At 39.6% G+C, this 21,010-nt stretch overlaps 1 protein-coding gene across 6 annotated transcripts in view; it reads left to right on the forward strand.

Annotated features, from left to right (window-relative positions):
- The window catches only part of NTRK2 (neurotrophic receptor tyrosine kinase 2), a 311,333-nt gene that overhangs the window by 10,622 nt on the left and 279,701 nt on the right, over nt 1-21,010 (forward strand). For all 6 annotated transcript variants that reach the window (XM_081103079.1, XM_081103075.1, XM_081103076.1 and 3 more), the window contains 2 exons: nt 20,730-20,804; nt 20,916-20,987. In XM_081103079.1, coding sequence (XP_080959205.1) covers nt 20,730-20,804; nt 20,916-20,987 — 147 coding nt within the window. The remainder of the gene's footprint in view (nt 1-20,729; nt 20,805-20,915; nt 20,988-21,010) is intronic.

Below are 21,010 nucleotides of genomic sequence, written 5' to 3' on the forward strand. Positions count from 1 at the left end.
TTCAGCAATTGTATCAATGAATCCACATGTTCATGTCTGATCAGCCCACTCTGATCAGAGCCACTTCTATGGATGGTGCTCTAGAGGGATTTCTAATTGCCTTGCCTCTTTGGCCAGTCTCCACCTTTCCTGACCCTCAAAGCAGGAGCTTACACTGAAATCAAGTCTCATCTTTCTGCCCTTCAAGCCTTCCTTTCCTGCTCACTGGAAGAGTTTATCACATATTTGCAGTGGGCTGCCTGATATCTAATTCAAACTTCCTGCGAACATTAGTTCGGTTCCACTAGTGCTTAGGGAGGACACTGGGGTGCTACAAACAAACAAGGAAGTGAGGCAAGGAGCCTCTGAGTAGAGTAGCTTATATCTAGTGGGAGAAACAGTTGAGTGAACATCGAATTTTAATATACTGTGAGAAGGATGTCAGTGCACTTGAGGATTAAACCCCCATTTACATCATGATTGTCTCAGCTCCTGGGAGACATGGGGACATTTACAAAGGGTGCTTCCCCCAAATGTACATGGTTTTCACTGTTTAATAGTGGATGGTGTGGATGTGTAGACTGGATGTGAGCAATCCCCACTTCCTATGATGGCAATAATCCAGCTGAGCTTTGTTATTTCTCTCTTAACAATTTTTGACATGCTTGTGTCCTGGTTTGCTCGTATTCCATTTGGAGCAAGCTTCCTGCATCTGAAACACACCTTCCCCTTTGGTTATAATAGCAGGGCTAGAGCACTTCGAGGTAGAAGCCAATCACTCCTCCTCTATTACCGAGCCCATCCTCTGAAACTTTCCTTCATCAGTCACTTCCCTCTCATCTCTATTTTCAGTCTCTTCCCCTTGTAAACATCAGAATTTAAGCGGGACAACTTTTCCTTTAGCAATGTTTCCCTCCCTTCCCTCCCATCCTTCTTTAGTCCTTGCCCTATCCCCTCTCCCTTCAAAGCTTGATCTTAGAAGACTGATCTGTATTCATTATGTCTATTTCCTCAGCTCCTAATCTCATCTTAATCCACAGCTTCATTGAACTTGTTTTCCACCACCAGTTCCAAAGACCTTGGGCTAAATCCAAGGCATATTTCTCCGTCCTGCTCTTATTTGCTTAGTAGAACTTGGCCTCACTTCTCACTCTCTCTCTCTTGAAGCATCCTTTTCCTTCAGTGCAACTGTACTTTCCCTGTCTCCTCCAGTTTCTCTGGCTGCTGCTTTTTAGTCTTACTTATGGACACTCTTTTCTCTGCTCCTCCCCTAGGGGATGTCCCATGGGTTTCTTTCCTAGGGCTGCTCTTCCTGGGCTGTCCTTGGACTATGTCATCCTCATCTACTACTTCTGTTGCCTTTTGTCTTCTAATGATGTCTTGATCTATATTTCCGTCCATGATCAGGAGGACCTTTGAGCTCATAAGCTCAACTGCCTACTGAACATGTCATAATGTGTCACCCTTGAGATTTCCAAATTGAATTCTTCATCATCATCATCATCATCATCATCCCAAACCCCTGTATTAATCTAAGTATCATGCCTTCCACATTCATTTTCATAAATTCCCAAATTTTTAAAATGTGTTCAGTTCTTTTTATTTCTGCTGCCCTCATCCATCCATTCATTCATTCATTCAACAGATATTCTGGGGTCTGTTCTGTGTCCTGCTAAATGCTTAGGATATGGTGGTGGAAAGACTGATCTGGCCCTTTCTTCTTACCAAGCTTGAAGTCTGGGAGGGAAAATGAACATAAAAAAGTACTTATGTAAGCAAAAACAATAATTCATTTTACCATCCTTTTTGCCTAAAATGCTGCAACCTTTCTACTTGGCATCCTAGCCCTCAGTCTTGCCCCTTCTCTATCCATATGCCATGCTGCACTGGAGTGGTCTTTCAAAAATGCCGATTTTATCACATCACTGCTTCTAATTGCCCAGTAGCCTTCTCATTTCTTAAAATAAATTCAAAGTTGATTTCATTTTGTGTTTTTTTTTTTTTTAGTTTGAAAATTAAAACCAATTTTGAGCATATTGCTATGTAATAAGACATATGACTGTCACGTGGACTCAAATACACAGATCAGCATTACAGTTGCTTTTGCACCAGATCTATGAAGGCGAACAAATTAAAGCTGGAAGCTTGCTTGGTGATCTTGGAATTAGAACAAGGGCACTTAATTCTGCATTTAAAATGTTAAATGAAATTAAGCTAAGCCTGCCCGAGGCATCCATATCCATAATTGGAGCGCCTTCGCAAAGGGAACGCAGAACTTTAAGTAGTTTGGCCCAGACCTGAGTCCCCTGGATGGACACTCCTATTTCTCCCCTTTAGTCCCAGGGCCCAGCACCAATTCTGATTGACACCTTCTTTCTTTGCATTGCCTTTAGCCAAGTTTTGCTCAAGCCTGGGAGCTTGTCAGATTCTTTAAAGTGATTTTGTACATATTTTCTCTGAAATGCATTTTCATTGCATGGAATTTTTATTAGTAAGTATTTTTTAAAGTACTATTTGAACATAATAAGAAATTCTGGTGGTACAAAAGAGTGTATCATGACAAGTAGTCTCTCTCTAACTAACCCAACAATCCCTCAGCTTCATATCCAGTAGCAGCTTTGACTTAGTTGCATGTCTGCCTCTAGAAACAGTCTACTCACATAAATGAGTACATGTCTGTCTTTTTTGTTTATACAGAACGAGGGCATACACATACATATATACATATATGTACATATATATGTATGTGCATGCCTTCCATTTCCACCTTTAACTATACTCACTGATCTGCATCTTGTTGTTTTTTTAAACTTAACAATGTATTTTCAAAATGTTTCTCTATCAGCATATATACCTAACCTTTTATTTTCACAGCCAGGCAGTAAAGTAATCCATTGAATGAATCAACTTTATTTTACCAACCTCCTTTTAAAGAACCTTGTGTGCAAGTTCTTGCACACATTCATGATTTTATCTGTAGATAAACTTTCTAGAATTTGAATTGCAGGGACATTTGCCAGACATTTGTGATTTTGATAGATACTGCCAAGATGTCTTGCAAGAAGACCACATCATTTTATCCTCTCACTCAAACTGGAAGCACCTGTTTTTCTGCTGCTAAGCCAATACTATTTGTTATCAAACCTTTGACCTTTGCCAATCATCTTCCTGGGAAATAGTATCTCACCATTGTTTTACTTCGTAATTCTGTAATTCTGATCCAGGTTGCAAGTGTTTTTGTGTGTATGTAAGTCATTTGTATTTCTTTTTCAGTGAACTATGTTATCATATTCCTTAGCTCTTTCCTATTTCTATTGGATTAGTGGCCTTTTCAGTCATAAAATCTGTTTAACAATGAGAACGTTTATACTTCCCCTAATGTTTTGCTTGTCTTCTGATGCTGATTATAGCATTTCCTCCTCCTCCACCTCCTCCTCCACCACCACCTTTTCTTCATCCTCATTTTCTTGTAACATAGAATTACACTTTTTAAAGCAAAATATATTATTTCTTTTATGGCTCTTACTTTGTAAATGTGGTTAAGAAGAGTCTTCCCCTCTCTAAGAGTATCAAATGAATCTCTTATATTTTCTTTTACTATTACTATTTCATGCTTTTGTATTTAAAGATTTACTCTATCTGGGTTTTTTAAAATATAAGGCATTTTATTGTATTATTATATTTACTATATTAAAAATTGTTTTATTATTTTTCCAAGATAGATAATCAGCCAATCAGGTCTCTTGATACCATTGAGTATATAATTCAACCTTTTCCTCACTAAATTAAAATAAATATGTTTATTTTAATAGACATATTTGTACTATTAAATCACCTTTGTACTTGGGCCTTTTTGGAATTGATCCTAGTCTGATAATCAGTCTGTATGCATGCCAGCACTAAACGTTTTTATCTCCTAAAGCTTCATTTTATTATTATTATAATTTTTATTGGATTTATTAGGGTGACATTGCTTTATAAAATTATATAGGATCATGTTATTATTATTTTTTCTACTTGAAGTACTAGTCTTACCAGTCTTTTAATTCAGAATTTTTAGGATTAATCTTGTATGATAATTTTTCCGTATGAATTTAGGAACTGCTTGCCTAGCTCCACCCACATTATACAGTATTGCTGTTTTAAATTAAGATATCACGACATTTATATATTTAAACAAGTCTTAACAAGTCTTCAAAGCCCTGTATCCTCAAATTCAAACCTCTAGCCTCATTTTTTGCCCCTCCTTTTGTTCAGTGAGATGATACAGCCACCCTGAGCTTTCAATGCACCTATTGAGCTTCGCTGTCACTCATTTCACAGGCTTCCCGCTGGCCATCTTCTCTTCCTGAGCACTATTTTCTTGACTTCTGTCTCTGGATAACTTCCTTGGCCTCCCTACCTCTGGGCTGTGTCTTCACCACGTGCTCATATATTTTACAGCCCCATGCATTCCCCAATCCCAGCATAGGTAACTTAACATTATAAATGCACTGCTGGCTACCTGTCTGTAGACACCATTAGAATATAAACTACATGAAGGCAGGGACTATGTGGATCTGGCTTACTGCTCTTCCCTGACACCCAGTACAGTGTCCTAGATCCCCACATTATACACATACGTGTGGATATACCCACACCCCTCTACAAATCTATCATTTAGAGGTCCAAGTAAGAGTATTTACTAATAGTTGTTTGGGTTGCCACTATGCAAATTTCTAGACTTGACTTTTTCAAAGTCATTGAGTTAAGATGTGTGTTGTGTTTTTTTTTAATAAGTAACTTCTATGGAATTAAATAGCACAGCATTAATTCATATGCAGTAAGAAATCAATTCATTATAGAGACAGAATAGCTGGAGAGGAAGAAAGACAAAGCTTTGATGAGCCAGCTGATTCTGTATCCAACGGGGAGGAGGGGCAGGGAAGAGATGGAGGACGAGGGCAAGCAGATGAGAGGTACACAACAGGCTGGCTGGCTCAACAACAGAGGTGAATCTGGGGGAAAGAATCATTCCAGGGACATCTGATTCCAGCAAACAAATCGGTCTAATGAGAAGGAGTTGTGCCTTTTCTGTTGTGAAATAGCTAATAATGATATCCCTGTGCATCGATTGCAGTTTTCCCTATGACTGCATTTATGATGCTTCACTTAAAAAGCGATTCTGGTGTGAGATTTCAGATGTGATTTGTCCTTCTTTAGTGTGGATGGTAGAGACTGTTCATTTTTTTCTCAAAGAATGGCAGACATCAGGTATAAAAAGACAGTGTGGCAGGTGCCATGTAATGGACCATCTGATGCGTGTACTTTTGTGCCTTTGCAATCAAGGTGCACACATGGGCTGATTCTATGACTGTTTCCTGGGGTTTCTTTATATTTATAGTAATAACACTATTATACATCTTGCTACTTGTTTGGAAAACTGATCATAAAACAGCTGATAGACATAGGAGACTGGAGGGCTCTTAAAATAGAGTAGGGAAGTATATAGGTGAACAGATTGTGTTGAATAATCCAAAATGATAATTCTCCCTTGAGATAAATAACATCCATTTATTTATGTTTACATGATGCAGGATGTTTATAATATACATGCAAATAAAGATAGACTCCATATATATTTTGAAAGTTAATTTTTAAAAAAGGAATGGGCATTATAGATCCAACATATGATGTTAAACTCTGATGAGAAAAGTCTTATTTTTGGTTGAATCATTGGTTCTCAAGGTAAGCCTCGTTGACCCTTTGGGATTTAACTTCTTAGCCATCTCCTTTATTCTTTAAGGGAATTGCTTTCTCACTAATAAAAAGTGTCTTCTGGAGTTTAACTGCCTGGCGCCTTGAAGGCTTAATTGAGCCTTTTGTTTACTCCAGCCTAGCCTAGAATGCACTCTGTCATTAACTCTCCTCTAACTGTATTTATATCTATACATGTACAGTTTAGAGGGCAGTAGGTATTTGTTGACAAAGTCATTTCAGGATAGCTGAAATGAAAGACAGTAACTGACTGTTTATACACGCATCAGTGGATTGATTGATTGATGAGTTCATTCATTTATTTAGTCAATTAGCAAGTATATATTTTACATGTCCTCCCACCAGGCTCTTTTCTGGGTCCTGGGTAGCAAGACTTAGGCCAGCTCCTACCATTTGTGTGGCCTGTTGAAGGGCACCAGTGGAGGTCTTCAGTCAAATCACTTCTGTCTCACAGCTGTGTAGACAATCCATCCTACACATCTAGACTCCAGCAACACCACCACAGACAGCAGTTTGAACCGCTCCGCCCCCCACTGCCTCATGTCTAGGGACATGCATATCCATAACAGATCCACAGAAAAGGCCTACATAGGCCCTGGGATTGGGCTCATGGTCTTTGGATAGGGAATTCCGGGATCCTACTAGGTCAAGAGAAAGGTGCCATTTCCAGGTCAGAGCATCCTGTTGGCCCTGTGACTTTTTGCTTCATATGGAGGAACTCAGTTGGAGGAGAACCAGAGTGAAGGCCTCTGTCCTGCCTGAATCCACTGCCCAGAGCTAAGGGCACAAAGGACAAGGCTGTTTGGGCTTCTGCCTTGTATCTGGCCTTCGCATTATGGTAGCTTTGTGCTATGATGACGCTGTGGAAGTGCAGGGCTTATGTCACGGGAGCAGGCAGTGGGGTGGCCAGGATCTCCATGCTTCTCCCATTGCAGGGCCCCCTCTCTTCAGAGGATTTCTCAATCACGGGGTCAATGTTTCCACAAGGACAGCATGCACAGGATTCCCCTCTGACTTGTATTACAACAAGCTCATGATATCACAGACACAGACAGACCAGCAAAGCAGAGATCTGTCCCCAGCAGTTCATGGGTAAACATCTGTGGCTACCAGCTCCTACCTTTCTCTCTTCCCCTTACAGATTTTATTAGTACCCTGAAAGCTCTAGATATGAATGTAATATTTAAAGAATCAGCCCATTATGGCTGAATATATATTTGCTGATATCCTAGGAGGGATCCTAAGATTGTGAAAACTGTGCCTAAAAAGTTCCTTTCCTCAATATTTTTTTTTCCAAGCTAAAAAATTACTGAACATGTCATTTGTGCATAGGTGATCGGCACCTTAATTTTTCATTTTCTTGAGGTATTGAGTAGGGGAGTGCTACAGGTTGTGAAGCAGGATTACTTGGTGGGTTAAGAGCCCACCCCACTCTGAAGCTGGTCTGCCCCTACTACTTGAGACTAATTATTAAAGCCCTGTGTGCCTCACTTTCTCCACCCGTAAAAGGAGAAAATAATAGTACCTTTCTCTGTGGGTTTCCGTGAGGTTAAAATGAGCTGATGCATGTAAAATGTTTGTACCAGTGCCTAACACATAGTAAGAACTTGACTGTTAGTTTTTATTCTGTGTGTCTATCCTAACCATATTTTGAAGAAGAGTGGGCTCTACAGGGGTTGGGGAGCATGGAAAAGCAAAAGAATCTGCTTTGAGTATGGCACTGGACAGGCGTGGGGTTAAGGGGACAGATGGGCCCTTTGCTTGTTGGTATAGTTCTCTCATCTTGTGGGACCAAGTGTGCTCAGCTGATTGGGATATTGATCATTTGTGTGCTGAGCAATCATGGGTCAGACTCAGCCACTATTATGCAGGTCATGGTCTTTTTCTGCCACTGTTTGTTTGATAGTCCTGGTCCATTTCATTTATTAGATTGTTTACAACAGTTGCCCTGGACTCTGGAGGTGATCAGTCAGTTTGTACTTCATTTTCTCTTTTAACTGTCATTCTCACTCTTTAATTGCAAGGCCTTTAAAGAATGCTTTCTCTCTCTCTCTCTTTCTCTCTCTCTCTCTCTCTCTCTCTCTCTCTCTCTCTCTCTCTCAAAATACACATAGCATAAAATTTACCATCTCAACCATTTTTACATGTATGATTCAGTGGCATTAAGTACATTCAAGTTGTGCAAGCAACACCACTATTCATTTCCAGAACTTTTTATTTTGCAAAACTGACACCATTAAACAACTTCCCATTCCCCTGTTGCTAGCTTCTAGCAACCACCATTCTACTTTCTGTCTCTATGCATTTGACTATTCTAGGTACCTCAAAAATATGTCTTTTTGAATAATGGTATATCTCAAACTAAATTTTTTTTTTTAAAATAAGAGATTTGTTTAGGATTTTAAAATTCACTCACACTTTCCATCTGCAAAATAGCTTTTCTTTATTGTGGCCTTACACAACCACTTATGACTGGAATCTTTTCCCACCAGCATCTTTGTAGTTTAATGCCAAAGAAAGAATCTCTAACCTTCTATAAAAGTGACTGAAGGTTAACATGTGATGTGAAACCGGTGAGGATAAAATTGGAAGTGTCCCTTATATTCTATCGCTCTTCTTACTCCCACAGCCTATAAATGTTGGCTGAAGAATTGTGCCCAAATCAAAACAGACCTTCACAGAGATCCTAAAATTTCACCACTCAAATCATTCTCTTTTCTTGACATTACACCCGATGCTGTTTTCTCTGTGCCATGCTTGATCTATCCCGAAGTTGGAGCAGAAATATTTAGTTCCACAAATTCTCTTCATATGAAATGATTTGACCTGACCGGAGGCCAAGAGCTTTCAAAGCTGTGTTCTGCTGTGATTAGTGCTGACTTGAATGCTTCTTAGAATTCTTAGTGCCTGGGCTAATCATTGGACGCTCTTTTTTTGCTAGTAATAAATGAAACATTGACTCGCCTGAAATAACAGAGAAAGAGGAAAAAATATATTTTTAAAAAGTTAATTTATGTGTTGGTTTGGAGTTGCAAGATGATTTCACTTATTTATGACCATTCACTCTGAAACTCAAATGAATCATGGATGAAATGATTTACTAACCATTTCTTGAAAACAAGTATAAGATAATGACCACTGAGTTTGTATGGAACACATATCAGAAATGTTGCAGGTAACCAGTATTTAAATAACTGGTGATAATTATTTTATAAAATAAGGTTTCTAAGGTAAAAATGAGGGGAAGGGCGTGAATGAGGAATAAAAAAGGAATAAAAAATGGACCCCCCACCCCCCCTGCTCATTGTAAGGGTTGACTTAGTTGCTGGAATGGAGTACAACAGTTGTGCTCAACTTCCTGGCAGGGAAAAGAGAAGCTCATTATTAGGAAGGAGAATGCCTCCTAATTCCACAGGAACATGGCTTTGTCTGGCACTGTGTTCTGAAAGGAATTTCTCTTGCAGGGGACAATGAGTGATGTAATTCATAGCTCTTATGAAAAATGCAAAAGTGGATTTTATTTTTTCTTACTGAGAAGGCCGGTGAAAGTTGGGGGATGTGATGAGGACCCCTATTCTGCAAGGAGGCTGAAGTGGTTCAAGAATTTAATCTCCCAGTGCTGTGTTTATCAAATGGGTAGGACATGGGATCTTAGTCCCCCACCCCCACATACCTTCTGCTGAGCCTGGCTTTGCTAGAAGTTGGACTGCATGTGCCTTGAAGTTGACCCTTCTGACCACAGCTTGGACATTTTCATCTCCCTTGCCAGTTAAGGCCAGATCCAATCTTTTTGGAAACCAGACAACCAGATGGTCAGGCTGACATCCTTTTACAAAGACCAAGCCGCCTGCCTGCGTGCTCATCCAGGTGGAAGCCACCCGGTCCCCAGACCAAGATGAACTGCGGAGGTACCAGCGGGCAGATCCAGGCTGTGGGGAAGCAGCCCTTTGCCTCAGAACATGGACAGATGCTCAACTGAGACTGCAGAGTTCCACCCACAGGGCGCAGCAGAGATGGTTTTAGCTTAGGAGCTGTTAGGAGCAGGTGTGATCATCCTCTTTCCAGCCAGAGGAGAGACCCCCTTAGGCTCCCGGGGTGCCCCAGGCGGAGAGGGATGGCCTCTCACGGGCCTGCCTGATAAATTAGCTGCAGAACACACCAAAAGTCACCTGATGAGCTGACTTGTGTTCGTGGTGGTTTCATATTGACCGATGTCAGAGGATACCTGCTCAAAATAAAAACTTTGGCTTAAATATAGCTTAAGCCTGCTTCTTGACAGTAGTTCGATATCAGGACCATTTCCGCCATGGGCTCCTCATCTAATGTGCTGAAACGGTGTCATGATACATATTTACTTACTTGATTCTCATTTGCTCCGGTGGGTTATTGTGACCTATCGAAAGATCTGAGACCTAATGTGAAATATACAGGGTGTCCCTGCAAAAATGTATACACATGCAACAGGGGATAGCTCTGTTTCTTTCTTTTCAGATTTAATCCATTGGAATTAATAATTATTCAAAGTGTGTATACATGTTTTTGACACCCTATATAACGATATGAAGCAAATTAGTTGGAAGAAAAATAGTTTGTTTGTTTTTTTTTTGGTCAGGAAAGAAACACATCCCTTTTTCCTCCTGGGTATTTATTTACCACTGTGCAAAGTATACAATTATACTTGGATATGTTGTGTCTGTATTAGTTAGCTTTTAACAACAGAGGAATTTTCTATAGGTTCCGGACGGGTAGATGTATTTTCATTGTGGTCTCGGTGTCCCTTTATTTGATGAGATTCCATTTCAGGATCTCTGTGCATGGAGACAACATATCAATGTCGGAGAATAGTTGGGGCATTGAAGTCTCAGAGGAAATTACAGGCAAGAATTATGTCAGGTGTCATAAAATCTTTCCATGGGCCTGTGAAATAGCTGAGGTTGGTTGGGAATGTTACCAACTGGAAATGTGCCCCAACCCCCCAGGGGCACTGTCACTCACCTCGTCCTAACTGTGGCCAGGAAGAAATGCTAGTCCAGTTTGGCAGACCTTCTGGTTTTGTTTGTTTGTTTGCCTGAAGAAAATATGGAAGATCATATTTCTAAAATGTGAAATCCTTCCATTTTGAAAAGTGAGTTGCTAATAAGACACATAGGAAAACAAAGGACCCTGGGTCTGGGCCTCATGCTGTTGCTGTGACTTCTGGTCAACCAGTTTGTACGGTTTTCCATCGCAGTCTTTGTAGGCTGGGGTCCGATCCTAAGCCAGCAGGAAAGGCTGTTATTTAATTTAAGTCAAGTGAAATTTACATTTTCCTAGTGAAGATGGATGTGCTTTATGTGGAAAGCCAACTTTAAGGTCTTTTTCTAGAATTTATTTTTCTGGTCATAGTTGTAGTGTTTCCTGTTGGGAACCTCCTCGTTCATAGAGGTGGGTAAGAAAAAGATATATAAATATTCAGAGGGAAAGAGTGCAAGTTTTTCCTTCATAATATTTGGCTGAAACTTTCTTGTAAGTTGTGTACTGAAGGGAACTGAGATATTATCAAGTCAAATTTCCTCTTTCACCGGTGTGGGCACTGGTGGCTGACCGAGATTCAGCTCATCAGGTAGTTAGTGACAAGCCAGCCCTTGAACCTTGGTCTTCTGCTCATTGTTCTTAATAATTAGCGTTAATTGAGAGCAGTTTCCTAATTTTCCCAACCACTCCATGAGGCAGTTACTGTTGTTATTCCATTTTATAGACAAGTAAATTGACGCTTAGGGGCTGGCCCCAGGTCAAACAGCTAGTAAGAGGTGAAGCTAGTGCAGTGGGTTTATCCCTCACACTATACCACTGATATTCTTTTCTAGCCACTGGATTCTTAAATTCCTAGGGATAGCCTAGAAGCTGCAGTTCTCAGAGCTGCAGAAGAATCTGTAGAAGATAAATGAATATCTCCTCTTACTGCTCTATGTAGATATACTACACAGGAGCATTCTGTAAGATGTCCTCATTCCTTTTCATTGACTATTGATTTTAGGCCATGATTACTCGTGAAGGTCCTCTTTGCAGAAATTTTAAAATTTATTCCTTATTGAAGGTGCTAGATTTACACGTCTGTAGTCCCACTGGTGTCGTACAGTGGCTTTGAGTTTGGAAATCATGGCAAGTAGATCTGGGTGCAAATCCTGTTTGGGCAGCTATGTGAACTTCAGGAAGTGACCTGGCATGGTTGGGCCCCAGGTTTCTCTTTTGAAAAGTGGAAACAATCACAGTGCTCCCCTGGTAACACTGTGTACAGGGAGACAACCCCTGGGCACTCTAGTGCCTGGCACACAGCGCTCTGTAACAGGAATTACTGATGCTACTTCTATGCTAATGGCCAATAAAAGGTGGAAGTGCTGATGCTACCCAGCGTGTCCTAGCAGGCGGTTCACATCCAGATTTCAATCATGCTCTTTTGCTGTTCTCTACATTCATGTGGGGGTGGTGTTTCCTGTCTTAAGAATGAAGTGACACATTGGAAAATTCCTGTTTTGAATTCTGCTATGGCCCATTATCGATTGACTATCATAACTCTTTCTCAGCATTTTGCTGATAAACTGAAGCTGCCTAGTTGTGGACTAGGACAAAGGCATATTTTTTTAGAGCAGTGGTTCTCCACCTTCCTAATGCCGCGACCCTTTAATACAGTTCCTCATGTTGTGGTGACCTCCAACCATAAAATTATTTTCGTTGCTACTTCATAACTGTAATTTTGCTACTGTTATGAATCGTAATGTAAATATCTGATATGCAGGATGTATTTTCATTGTTACAAATTGAACATAATTAAAGCATAGCGATTAATCACAAAAACAATATGTAATTATATATGTGTTTTCCGATGGTCTTAGGCGATCCCTGTGGAAGGGTCGTTCGACCCCCAAAGGGGTCGCGACCCATAGGTTGAGAACCGCTGTTTTAGAGGATTACTATATTCCCTATGATGGACATCCCGTGGCAGAGAGGATCCTATAAGAGTTGAAATGCCTCACTCCATGCTGTAAGCCTGGGAACATATCACAATCCCTTTTGGCTTTTAGGTTTTACCTACTTTTATTAGGTTATTTAGTTATTTGGTGTGTGTGTGTGTCCGGGGTGGGGGTGTGGGGATGGGGGTGAAGTGGGAGGAGGGGAGAAGGGTTGGCCCAGGTAGAAGGAAGTGATTCCATTTTGAAGAGTGGCCATTAGATACATTCATTGCTGTTACCATTTCTTTTCAATGTATTGCCAAAGTACAGTTCAGTAATGAAGTCTAAGCTAAAGATAAATTTTATTTTAGAGGATACTGCTGTTAGGCTAATACACATGAAGAAAAGCTGCATTAGAAACAACTCTTTGTTGCTCAAGCAGATTACCTAGAGGAATTATTTGATAGGTCCTTATTCTTTTTTTTCTTTTCTTTTTTATTTGATAGGTTCTTAAAGCCTGTGTGAAATCTATTAAAATGGGATGAGGACCCTTTCTAGGAACCTGTAATTCAAAAATGCTTCTGTGAATTTTTCCTAAATTTACTTCTTCTCTCTTTTTTTTTTAAAAAAAAAAAATTACCAGTAAGCATTTTGCTAAGTCCGAGGAGAGGAAATTCTTTACCCTCAAGAAAATGTCTTAGTAAAGGTCCTAGATGTCCAGTTGAGGTTGGAGAAGCTTTGGTGATGATACAAAATAAGATGGCAGATAGTAGATACTTGGCTTATGTGCATATTATTTATCTGTTGACTTTCTGGTCCCTCTTCAAGGCCCGAGCTTCATTTAAGCCTTTGTTGACCTGCCCAATCATATCTTGTCATTCCTTCCACTGTGGCCTTACCATCCAGATGCTTGTATCTCTGCTTGGAACCTTCTCTTTTGTGCCCATCAAAGACGGTGGCAGTGATCCATGTCCCCAGAGAGCATCACCTCTTTTAAGGTTAAGAACCTTGGAACCCAACTGGTGTGGCTCAGTGGTTGAGCATCAACCTATAAACCAGGAGATCACAGGTTCACTTCCCAGTCAGGGCACATGCTTGGGTTGCAGGCTCAATCCCCAATAGGGGGCATGCAGGAGGTAGCCAATCAATGATTCTCTCTCATCATTGAATGTTTCTACCTCTGTCTCCCTCTCCCTTCCTCTCTGAAATCAATAAAAAATATTTTTTAAAAAGCTTGGCTATCTATCTTCATGGATCTAAAGATTCTTGGAGGCAATTTCTAGTCTTAACATTCCCTAGACTGAGGAGTTTGGTGGCAAATAAGTGCTCATTTTCTAAAGGCAATTAATTTTTATATTTAAAAAGATAAATAACTACTGTAGTTGGTTGGAATGTGTTGTGTGTTTGTGATCCAAATTCACTCCTAGATTGGACAAATTTTGCTTTCAAAATTGGCTCTCCATCTTCTTCTGTTACTGTCTTTCCCTGTTTTATACATGATAAATGAAGTTATTTTCTATTATCACAATTTTCATTTAGTACTTACTATGTATCTTTCATGAACATGTGTGTTTGTGTCTGGTCTTTTCAGTGGGGTAATAAAAGTCCACATGGAAGATGCTTAGGTCTGTTTGATTGTGCTAAGTCCACCGGCATTCGTGAGAATCAGCCCTGTGAGTGCATGAAATGGAGAGGCAGTGAGATGGCTAGAACTCCTTAATTTGAAGAGTTAGTGGTTCAGCTGGGTAGTCAGATAGGTTCATGGAAAAATGCAAATGTGGGTACAAAGAGTACCTCCATTTCTTTTAATTCTTAATTACAAAGTTGGAAAATGCTTGCCAAATGATGGAAAAAACATGTTGTGATTGCAAAGAGCCTTTTTGGGTTGTGTAGAAATCAAGCAACATTTCAGATTGACTGGGCCCCAGAAGAGATTGAGGTGAATTCATTAAGAAGTGCTTTGAATATGGGATCCAATATTTAGGGCAATAGATAGCGGCCTTAGGATGTAGTAAAAGTGCAAACTTTTGATACTATGATACTATGAGGTCCACCCTAGAGTCCTTTATATGAATTCAAGAATGGAGGAAGGCATATTTGGGCAAAACAGGTTGGTTGATGGCCAAGAATGATTCCACACAGATTGCTGATGAAGGAGTGGAAGGAGTGGGCCTGAGGGAATGGGAGTCCCAGGAGCTAAGTGAGAGGAATTCTTAAGGAGTATCAAATTAAAATAAATTCAAATTCAATGAGTCCCTGTCACTGTTCAAAGGCTTCATAAAAGTAGAATGAAGGCAACCTCTGCAGGTTTGAAGGGCAGAAGCTTGGTTTTCCATGAAGAACCAAAGCTCTGCTGAACTCATGAGATTCTTATTGGGACAAGCCCTGGGACATGGGCCCTGGGGGATGGCTAGGGGAGTTAGGAATTGTCATGGAGAGAAAGCTTTTAAGAAAGGCCTGTGTCAAAATGCTGGGCTTTCCCTCTGCTTCACTGGAAATGAAACTGTTCTCAGAGATGTGTTTTATTAAGCAAAGCTTGACTCAGTACAGAGCCCCCAGAGTTTAACAGCACTGTGACTGGAGTGATGGGAAATGGTTTTCTGTGGGAAAAGCTGGTGGTGCATCTTTCATTTGTCTGCCCTGGCCTGGCTCTTCTTCTCTCCTTCCTGACCCAGGGTCTCTAAGCAGTGCAATGAGATGGGAGAACTCAGAAGACCTGGTGTTGTCAAGATCCCCCTGGAGATACGTGGACATCACCAGTAGGGGGCAGCCCAGCTCCTTAGTCTCCTGGTTCCTGTAGAGCAGCTCTGGGCAGGGAGCAGAAGGTTTTCAGACTTCTGTCTTTTGGGTGATCCAGGGAACTAGAACTTAGGCCCAGGTGTATTTGTCCACTGAGTAACTGAGAAGTCCTGGAGTTCAGCTTCTCTGCAGTCATTTCACCTCTATGCGTTTCTCTGTCTCTTTCCCTCCCTCCCTCCTTTCCTCCTCCTCCCCTCTCTCCCTCCCTCCCTTTCTTCCCTCTTCATAAATTTTTTTAAAAGAAAAACCAAAAACACAATGATATAACAATAACTTCATGTACTTATATTCAGAACTGACACTTCAACATTTTGGTCTTTGTTGCTACAAGTCTTTTCTCCTCTAATAAAAGAGTTTAGTAGTTTAATAAAATAAATACTTTAACAGCTTATTTCTTAATCCGAGACCCATCCTCCTTTCCCAAAGTGATCTTACTTGTAATTTTCTTATACTTCACATGTATACTTGACTATGAATATTATTGGTTGTTTTCTGTATATTTTTTTGAAAAAACAAGACAAACAAATAAACGAATAAACAAACAAAAACTCATAGACACAGACAACAGTATAGTGGTTACCAGAGAGAAGGGGGGTGGGGCAGGTAGAAGAGGCTAAAGGGGATCATGTACATGGTGACAGAAGGAAATTTGACTTTGGGTACAATATACAGATGATGCATTATAGAATTGTGCAGTTGAAACCTATGTAATTTTATTAGCCAATGTCACCCCCATAAATTAAATACCTTTTTAAAGTTTGCATTAGTTGTTTTATATTATATGCATATATTATTATGCATTTTTCCTCATTTAACGTGATGATTATTTTCTGCTCAAATATAAAGATCTGGTTCAATTCAACTTATGAATTTAACACATCCTACTTTTTTCAGTTTTTTAAATTTACTTATTTTTAATTTATTTTAAAAATATATTTTTATAGATTTCAGAGAGGAAGGGAGGAGGAGAGGTAGATAGAAACATCAATGATGAGAGAGAATCATTGTTCAGCTGCCTCCGGCACACCTCACACTGGAGATGGAGTCTGCAACCTGGGCATGTGCCCTGACTGGGAATCAAACTGTGACCTCCAGGTTCATAGGTTGATGCTCAAACACTGAGCAACAGCAGCTGGGCTTTAAAAAAAAATAAATTTATTAAAGTAAAATTGGCTAATACATTTATATAAATTCAAGGAGTACATTATAATTTGATATCTGTATATTTTATTGTATGCTCACCCCCAAAATATAATTTCCTTCTGTTACCGTGCATCTGACCCCCTTTACCTAATTCACCTTCTCCCTTCCTCTCTCTCTATGTGGTAACCAGCATTCTGGTGTCTGTATCTGTGAGTCTGGCTTTGTTTGTTTTGTTACTTTTTTGTTTTATATTCCACATATAAATGAAGTCATAAGGTTCTTATACTTTTCTGTCTGATTTATTCCACTTAGCATAATACCTTCAAGATCCATCTATGTTGTCGCAAATGACAATGTTTCATCTTTTTTTTTTTATGGCTGAGTAGTTTCTGTATTGATGGACACTTGGGTTGTTCCCAAGTTTTGATTCTGACCGTAAATATAGTGAATATTCATGTATATGTCTCCTTGTGTGTATGTATGAGAATTTCTCTTGGGTGAATACCTGGAAATGGAATAGCTGGGCTATGAAGTATGCCAATTTATAATTTTCTAGGATACTGGTAAATTGCTCTTCAAAGTGGTTATACCAATTTCTTCCCCTCCAACAATGTAAGAGAAATTCTTCACATCCTTAGAAATGTTTTATATTGCCAATCTTTAAACATTTTGTCATTCTAGTGTGAGAGGAATATCATTATTTAATTTGCATTTCAGATTCCTTATAGTGTGAGCAGTTTTTTTTTTATATGCTTCTTGGCCATGGAGTTTCCCCTTTGTCAATTGTCTGTTATTAATTTCACTGGCTTCTTTTCTAGTCCTGTGATTGCTCAATGGTAGTGAAGGATAGTTCTTAAGGGTAGATTTCATGATCATATAACCAGCAGCTTTCATGTGGGCACCTCTGCAGATGGTAACTTATGAAGGGGAATTCCTGGCATCTGAGAGGACACCTGCTGACCTTTCAATATAGTTCTGTTGATTTTTCCATTTTGAACAGAAAAAAAAAATCATTATTTACCTAAGAAATTCCTGTCTCCACAGTGGAAGAGTATTCTCTAGTGACCATTTTTTCATAATTTTATATGGTTCTTTTGATGGTTTTCCACAAAATTGCCTGTCTAGTCTTAGATCCGAGAGCAGTTATGTTTTGCTTAATGTCTGACTTATTTTCATCTCATGAACACTATAAATTTACCATTGACCAAATTTATGTCCCATTCCTTCTTTTCTTGGGCATTGGTGACTAGAAAACCTAGAAATAAGCTTGTGGCTTTTTTCTAACAATACACATTTTAAAACCTAATTTCTAGCTCCGTTGATGTCTCTGCCCTTGCTTTTCTTTCTTGTATGACTTCCATTTTTATTTATGCTAGTTCACTGTATTTTGTCAAGTATAACTAGGGAGTTTATGAATTAAAAATCTGGTGTAATCAATGTGTTTCTCTCACATAGATGTTTCTTTCTCTGTTCCTCTCTCATCCACTCTCCCTAAAAATCAACAGAAACATATCCTTGGGTGAGACTTAACAAAAATACAAAACAAAAGCCCTACCTAGCTGGATAGAGTGTCAATTTGCAGGCCAAAGGGTCCCAGGTTCGATTCTGGTCATGGGCATGTACCTTGGTTGCAGGCTCCTCCCTGGTTTGGGCCCTCGTCAGGGCATGTGCAGGAGGCAACCAATGGATGTGTTTCTCTCACATCAATGTTTCTTTCTCTGTCTTTCCCTCTCTCTTCCACTCTCCCTAACAGTCAGTGGAAAAAATATCCACTGGTGAGGATTAATAACAACCCCTCCCCAAATCTGGTGACAAATGTAATAATAATAAAATGAAGGGCATAAATAACATAAAGATAAATGCTCTGTGCTTCAGTTGATTAAGGACCTGTTGGCGTTGGGCCCCTGTCATAAGCACGGAGCATATAATGATGTCCAGACAAAGAGGGTTGAGGTTTTCAGAACACTGACAGCCACCATGCTAGGGCAGCTATAAGGAGTGGACAGGTTTCTCTGAAAAATCTTGATTGTGAGCCCAAATGAAAGCTATTTATCCCTTTTACCATAATTGCATGGAAAAAGCATTAAAATTTGGGGCTCCCTGGAATCCATCCCTTATTGGGAGATAATTTAGAAGGAGGTCACTGTGATCTCTATTAAAAATGTTAGTGGAATGAAAATCTTGGAAAATACATTTAATGTGTGATAATTTTAAGCATTTAATAAAAACTCTTGATGTTGAAAATTATTCTTTGAGCATTAGGTTGGAGTCTTAAAATGTTTCCTTCTGCGTGCGCTAGAAAGAGATAAGAGGATGAATCCTTTCTGCACATCTACTAGCATTAAGTGCCAGGCCCTGGGTATCAGGGGAACCAAGATCTCTGAGTAGAAGATGGATTTCTACCTAGGAAGTTGCATTTTTATATAATGGGGATGATGTTTATGTGGGTCCTTTTAAAATTATTTCTCTTTGGTGTAATTTTATTCCCTCAGAGCATTTACTTATTTTATTTCTAAAATTTTGTTTTCTAGAAATGGGTGCACCAACTCTTACCATAAATATTTTTTGTTTCATTTTTGGATTAGGTGGAAGGGACCTATAGATGCTGCATCTTCTCTCCAATTTGTTATTTTTAAATTATTTTCCCCATTTTAACTCATGTTGATAACAGCAGGATTATATAGTTGTTTTCAGCAAATTGGAATCTTATTTGGAATATGTTATGTATCTTAATGAAAAAGAAATAAAAAAATGCATCATAGCACAACTTCCTATAGTGACTTTAGAGCTCTAAGGGTTGTCCATACATCCATTAGGCTATCCATCCATCCATCCATCCATCCATCCTTTATCTGTTGAATAGCTACCTTGTGCAAGGTTCTTTGATAGATGCGGTGGTGTATATTAAGAACTGTAAAACAGGAGCCACTGTCTTTAAAGAGGTTTTGATCTAAGAAAAATGGACAGACAGGTTCTTGACTATCACAAGGAAATTCCATGAAAGCAATTTTAACAGCTTTGTGTTTGTATTACTGGGTCTATATTCTTGGTCATAGGTGACAGAAATTCAGAACAAACTTCACTTAGTGGCATCTGACCTCAGAGATAGCTGGATTCAAAGGCTCAAGTGGCATTTTCAGTGTTTTATCTTTTTTTGTACTCCTATCTCTCTTCTGTGTGTGAATTTATTCCTGGATAGTCCCCTCATGGCAGAAAAATGGAAGCCCCATCCTGTATAATCTTTCAGCTATCACCCAAGAGAAAGAGAGAGAGAGAGAGCGAGAGAGAGAGAGAGAGAAAGACTGACTCTGTCTGGACTAGCATTCATCTATTTAATTTTAGGGAGGATTCTCATTGGTCTAGTTGAGGTCACATGACCAAGTCTAAGCCCATCATCATGATCAAAGGGATGAAATTCTCTGTCCAGCCAGAGTCACCAGTGTATTGCTGTATTTGAGGCTTTGGGAGGTAGAGGAAGGTTCTTACAGAGAGTGCACTAGGGCTATGTGGGGTTTGTGAAATGTGTTTCCTAAAAGGAAAAATTGTTATTGTTACTGACAAAGGCAGAGAGAGGGATGCTGGGCCGGGACAAGAGAAAGTGGGGAGGAAGGGAGGAAGAGAGAGAAAAGGGGAAGGGAATCTGCTTCAATGTTTTAGGAGCTAAAAGGAGGGAGTGATTGTTACTCTTGGAATGTGAGGAAAGGTGTCATTTGTCTTGCTTGTGATGATGCCAGCATCCCTGTGGCTGTTGCCATAAGGGTGAACTGCCTTTGAGAGACTTGGAAATGAACGCATTTCCAAGTTATTTTCACCTCTATGCATAGGGTGAAAGGGGAGGGAAACTAAAACTGTTAGTTGAAAGAGTGATAAACATTAAGAAAAATGAAGCCTGGTGAACCTGTCATTGACCTTGACACCTACTCAATCCTGGTTTCTTCTCAATCACACTCACTTTTGCTCCCCTAGCTAATTTTTTTTTGTTTGTTTTGTTTTACATGGTGGGGTTAGGTTGGGCGGGGAAAGATCACGTTGGGCACTGTGGTAAGATTGTATGGATGTTACCCATTCTTTTATATTCTGTCTACATTCTGAGTCAATGGTTTTCACTCTGCTTTTTTGCAGTTACATCGCAAATCAGAAAAGGTTAGAAATCATCAACGAGGATGATGTTGAAGCTTACGTGGGCCTGAAGAATCTGTGAGTACTCAGGGCGTGTGTACTTAACCTCAGAACTTCTTCTTATGTTCTATTGGAGTTAGGTGGCTTTCATCGATTAGTTCTAACATGCGTGCAATTATGTTTTCATAGGACAATTGTGGATTCAGGATTAAAATTTGTGGCTCATAAAGCATTTCTGAAAAACAGCAACTTACAGCACATGTAAGTAAAAGTTGTCTTTTGCT

Source organism: Myotis nattereri, assembly GCF_964212035.1.
Source record: "Myotis nattereri genome assembly, chromosome: 12".
Taxonomy (NCBI): domain Eukaryota; kingdom Metazoa; phylum Chordata; class Mammalia; order Chiroptera; family Vespertilionidae; genus Myotis; species Myotis nattereri.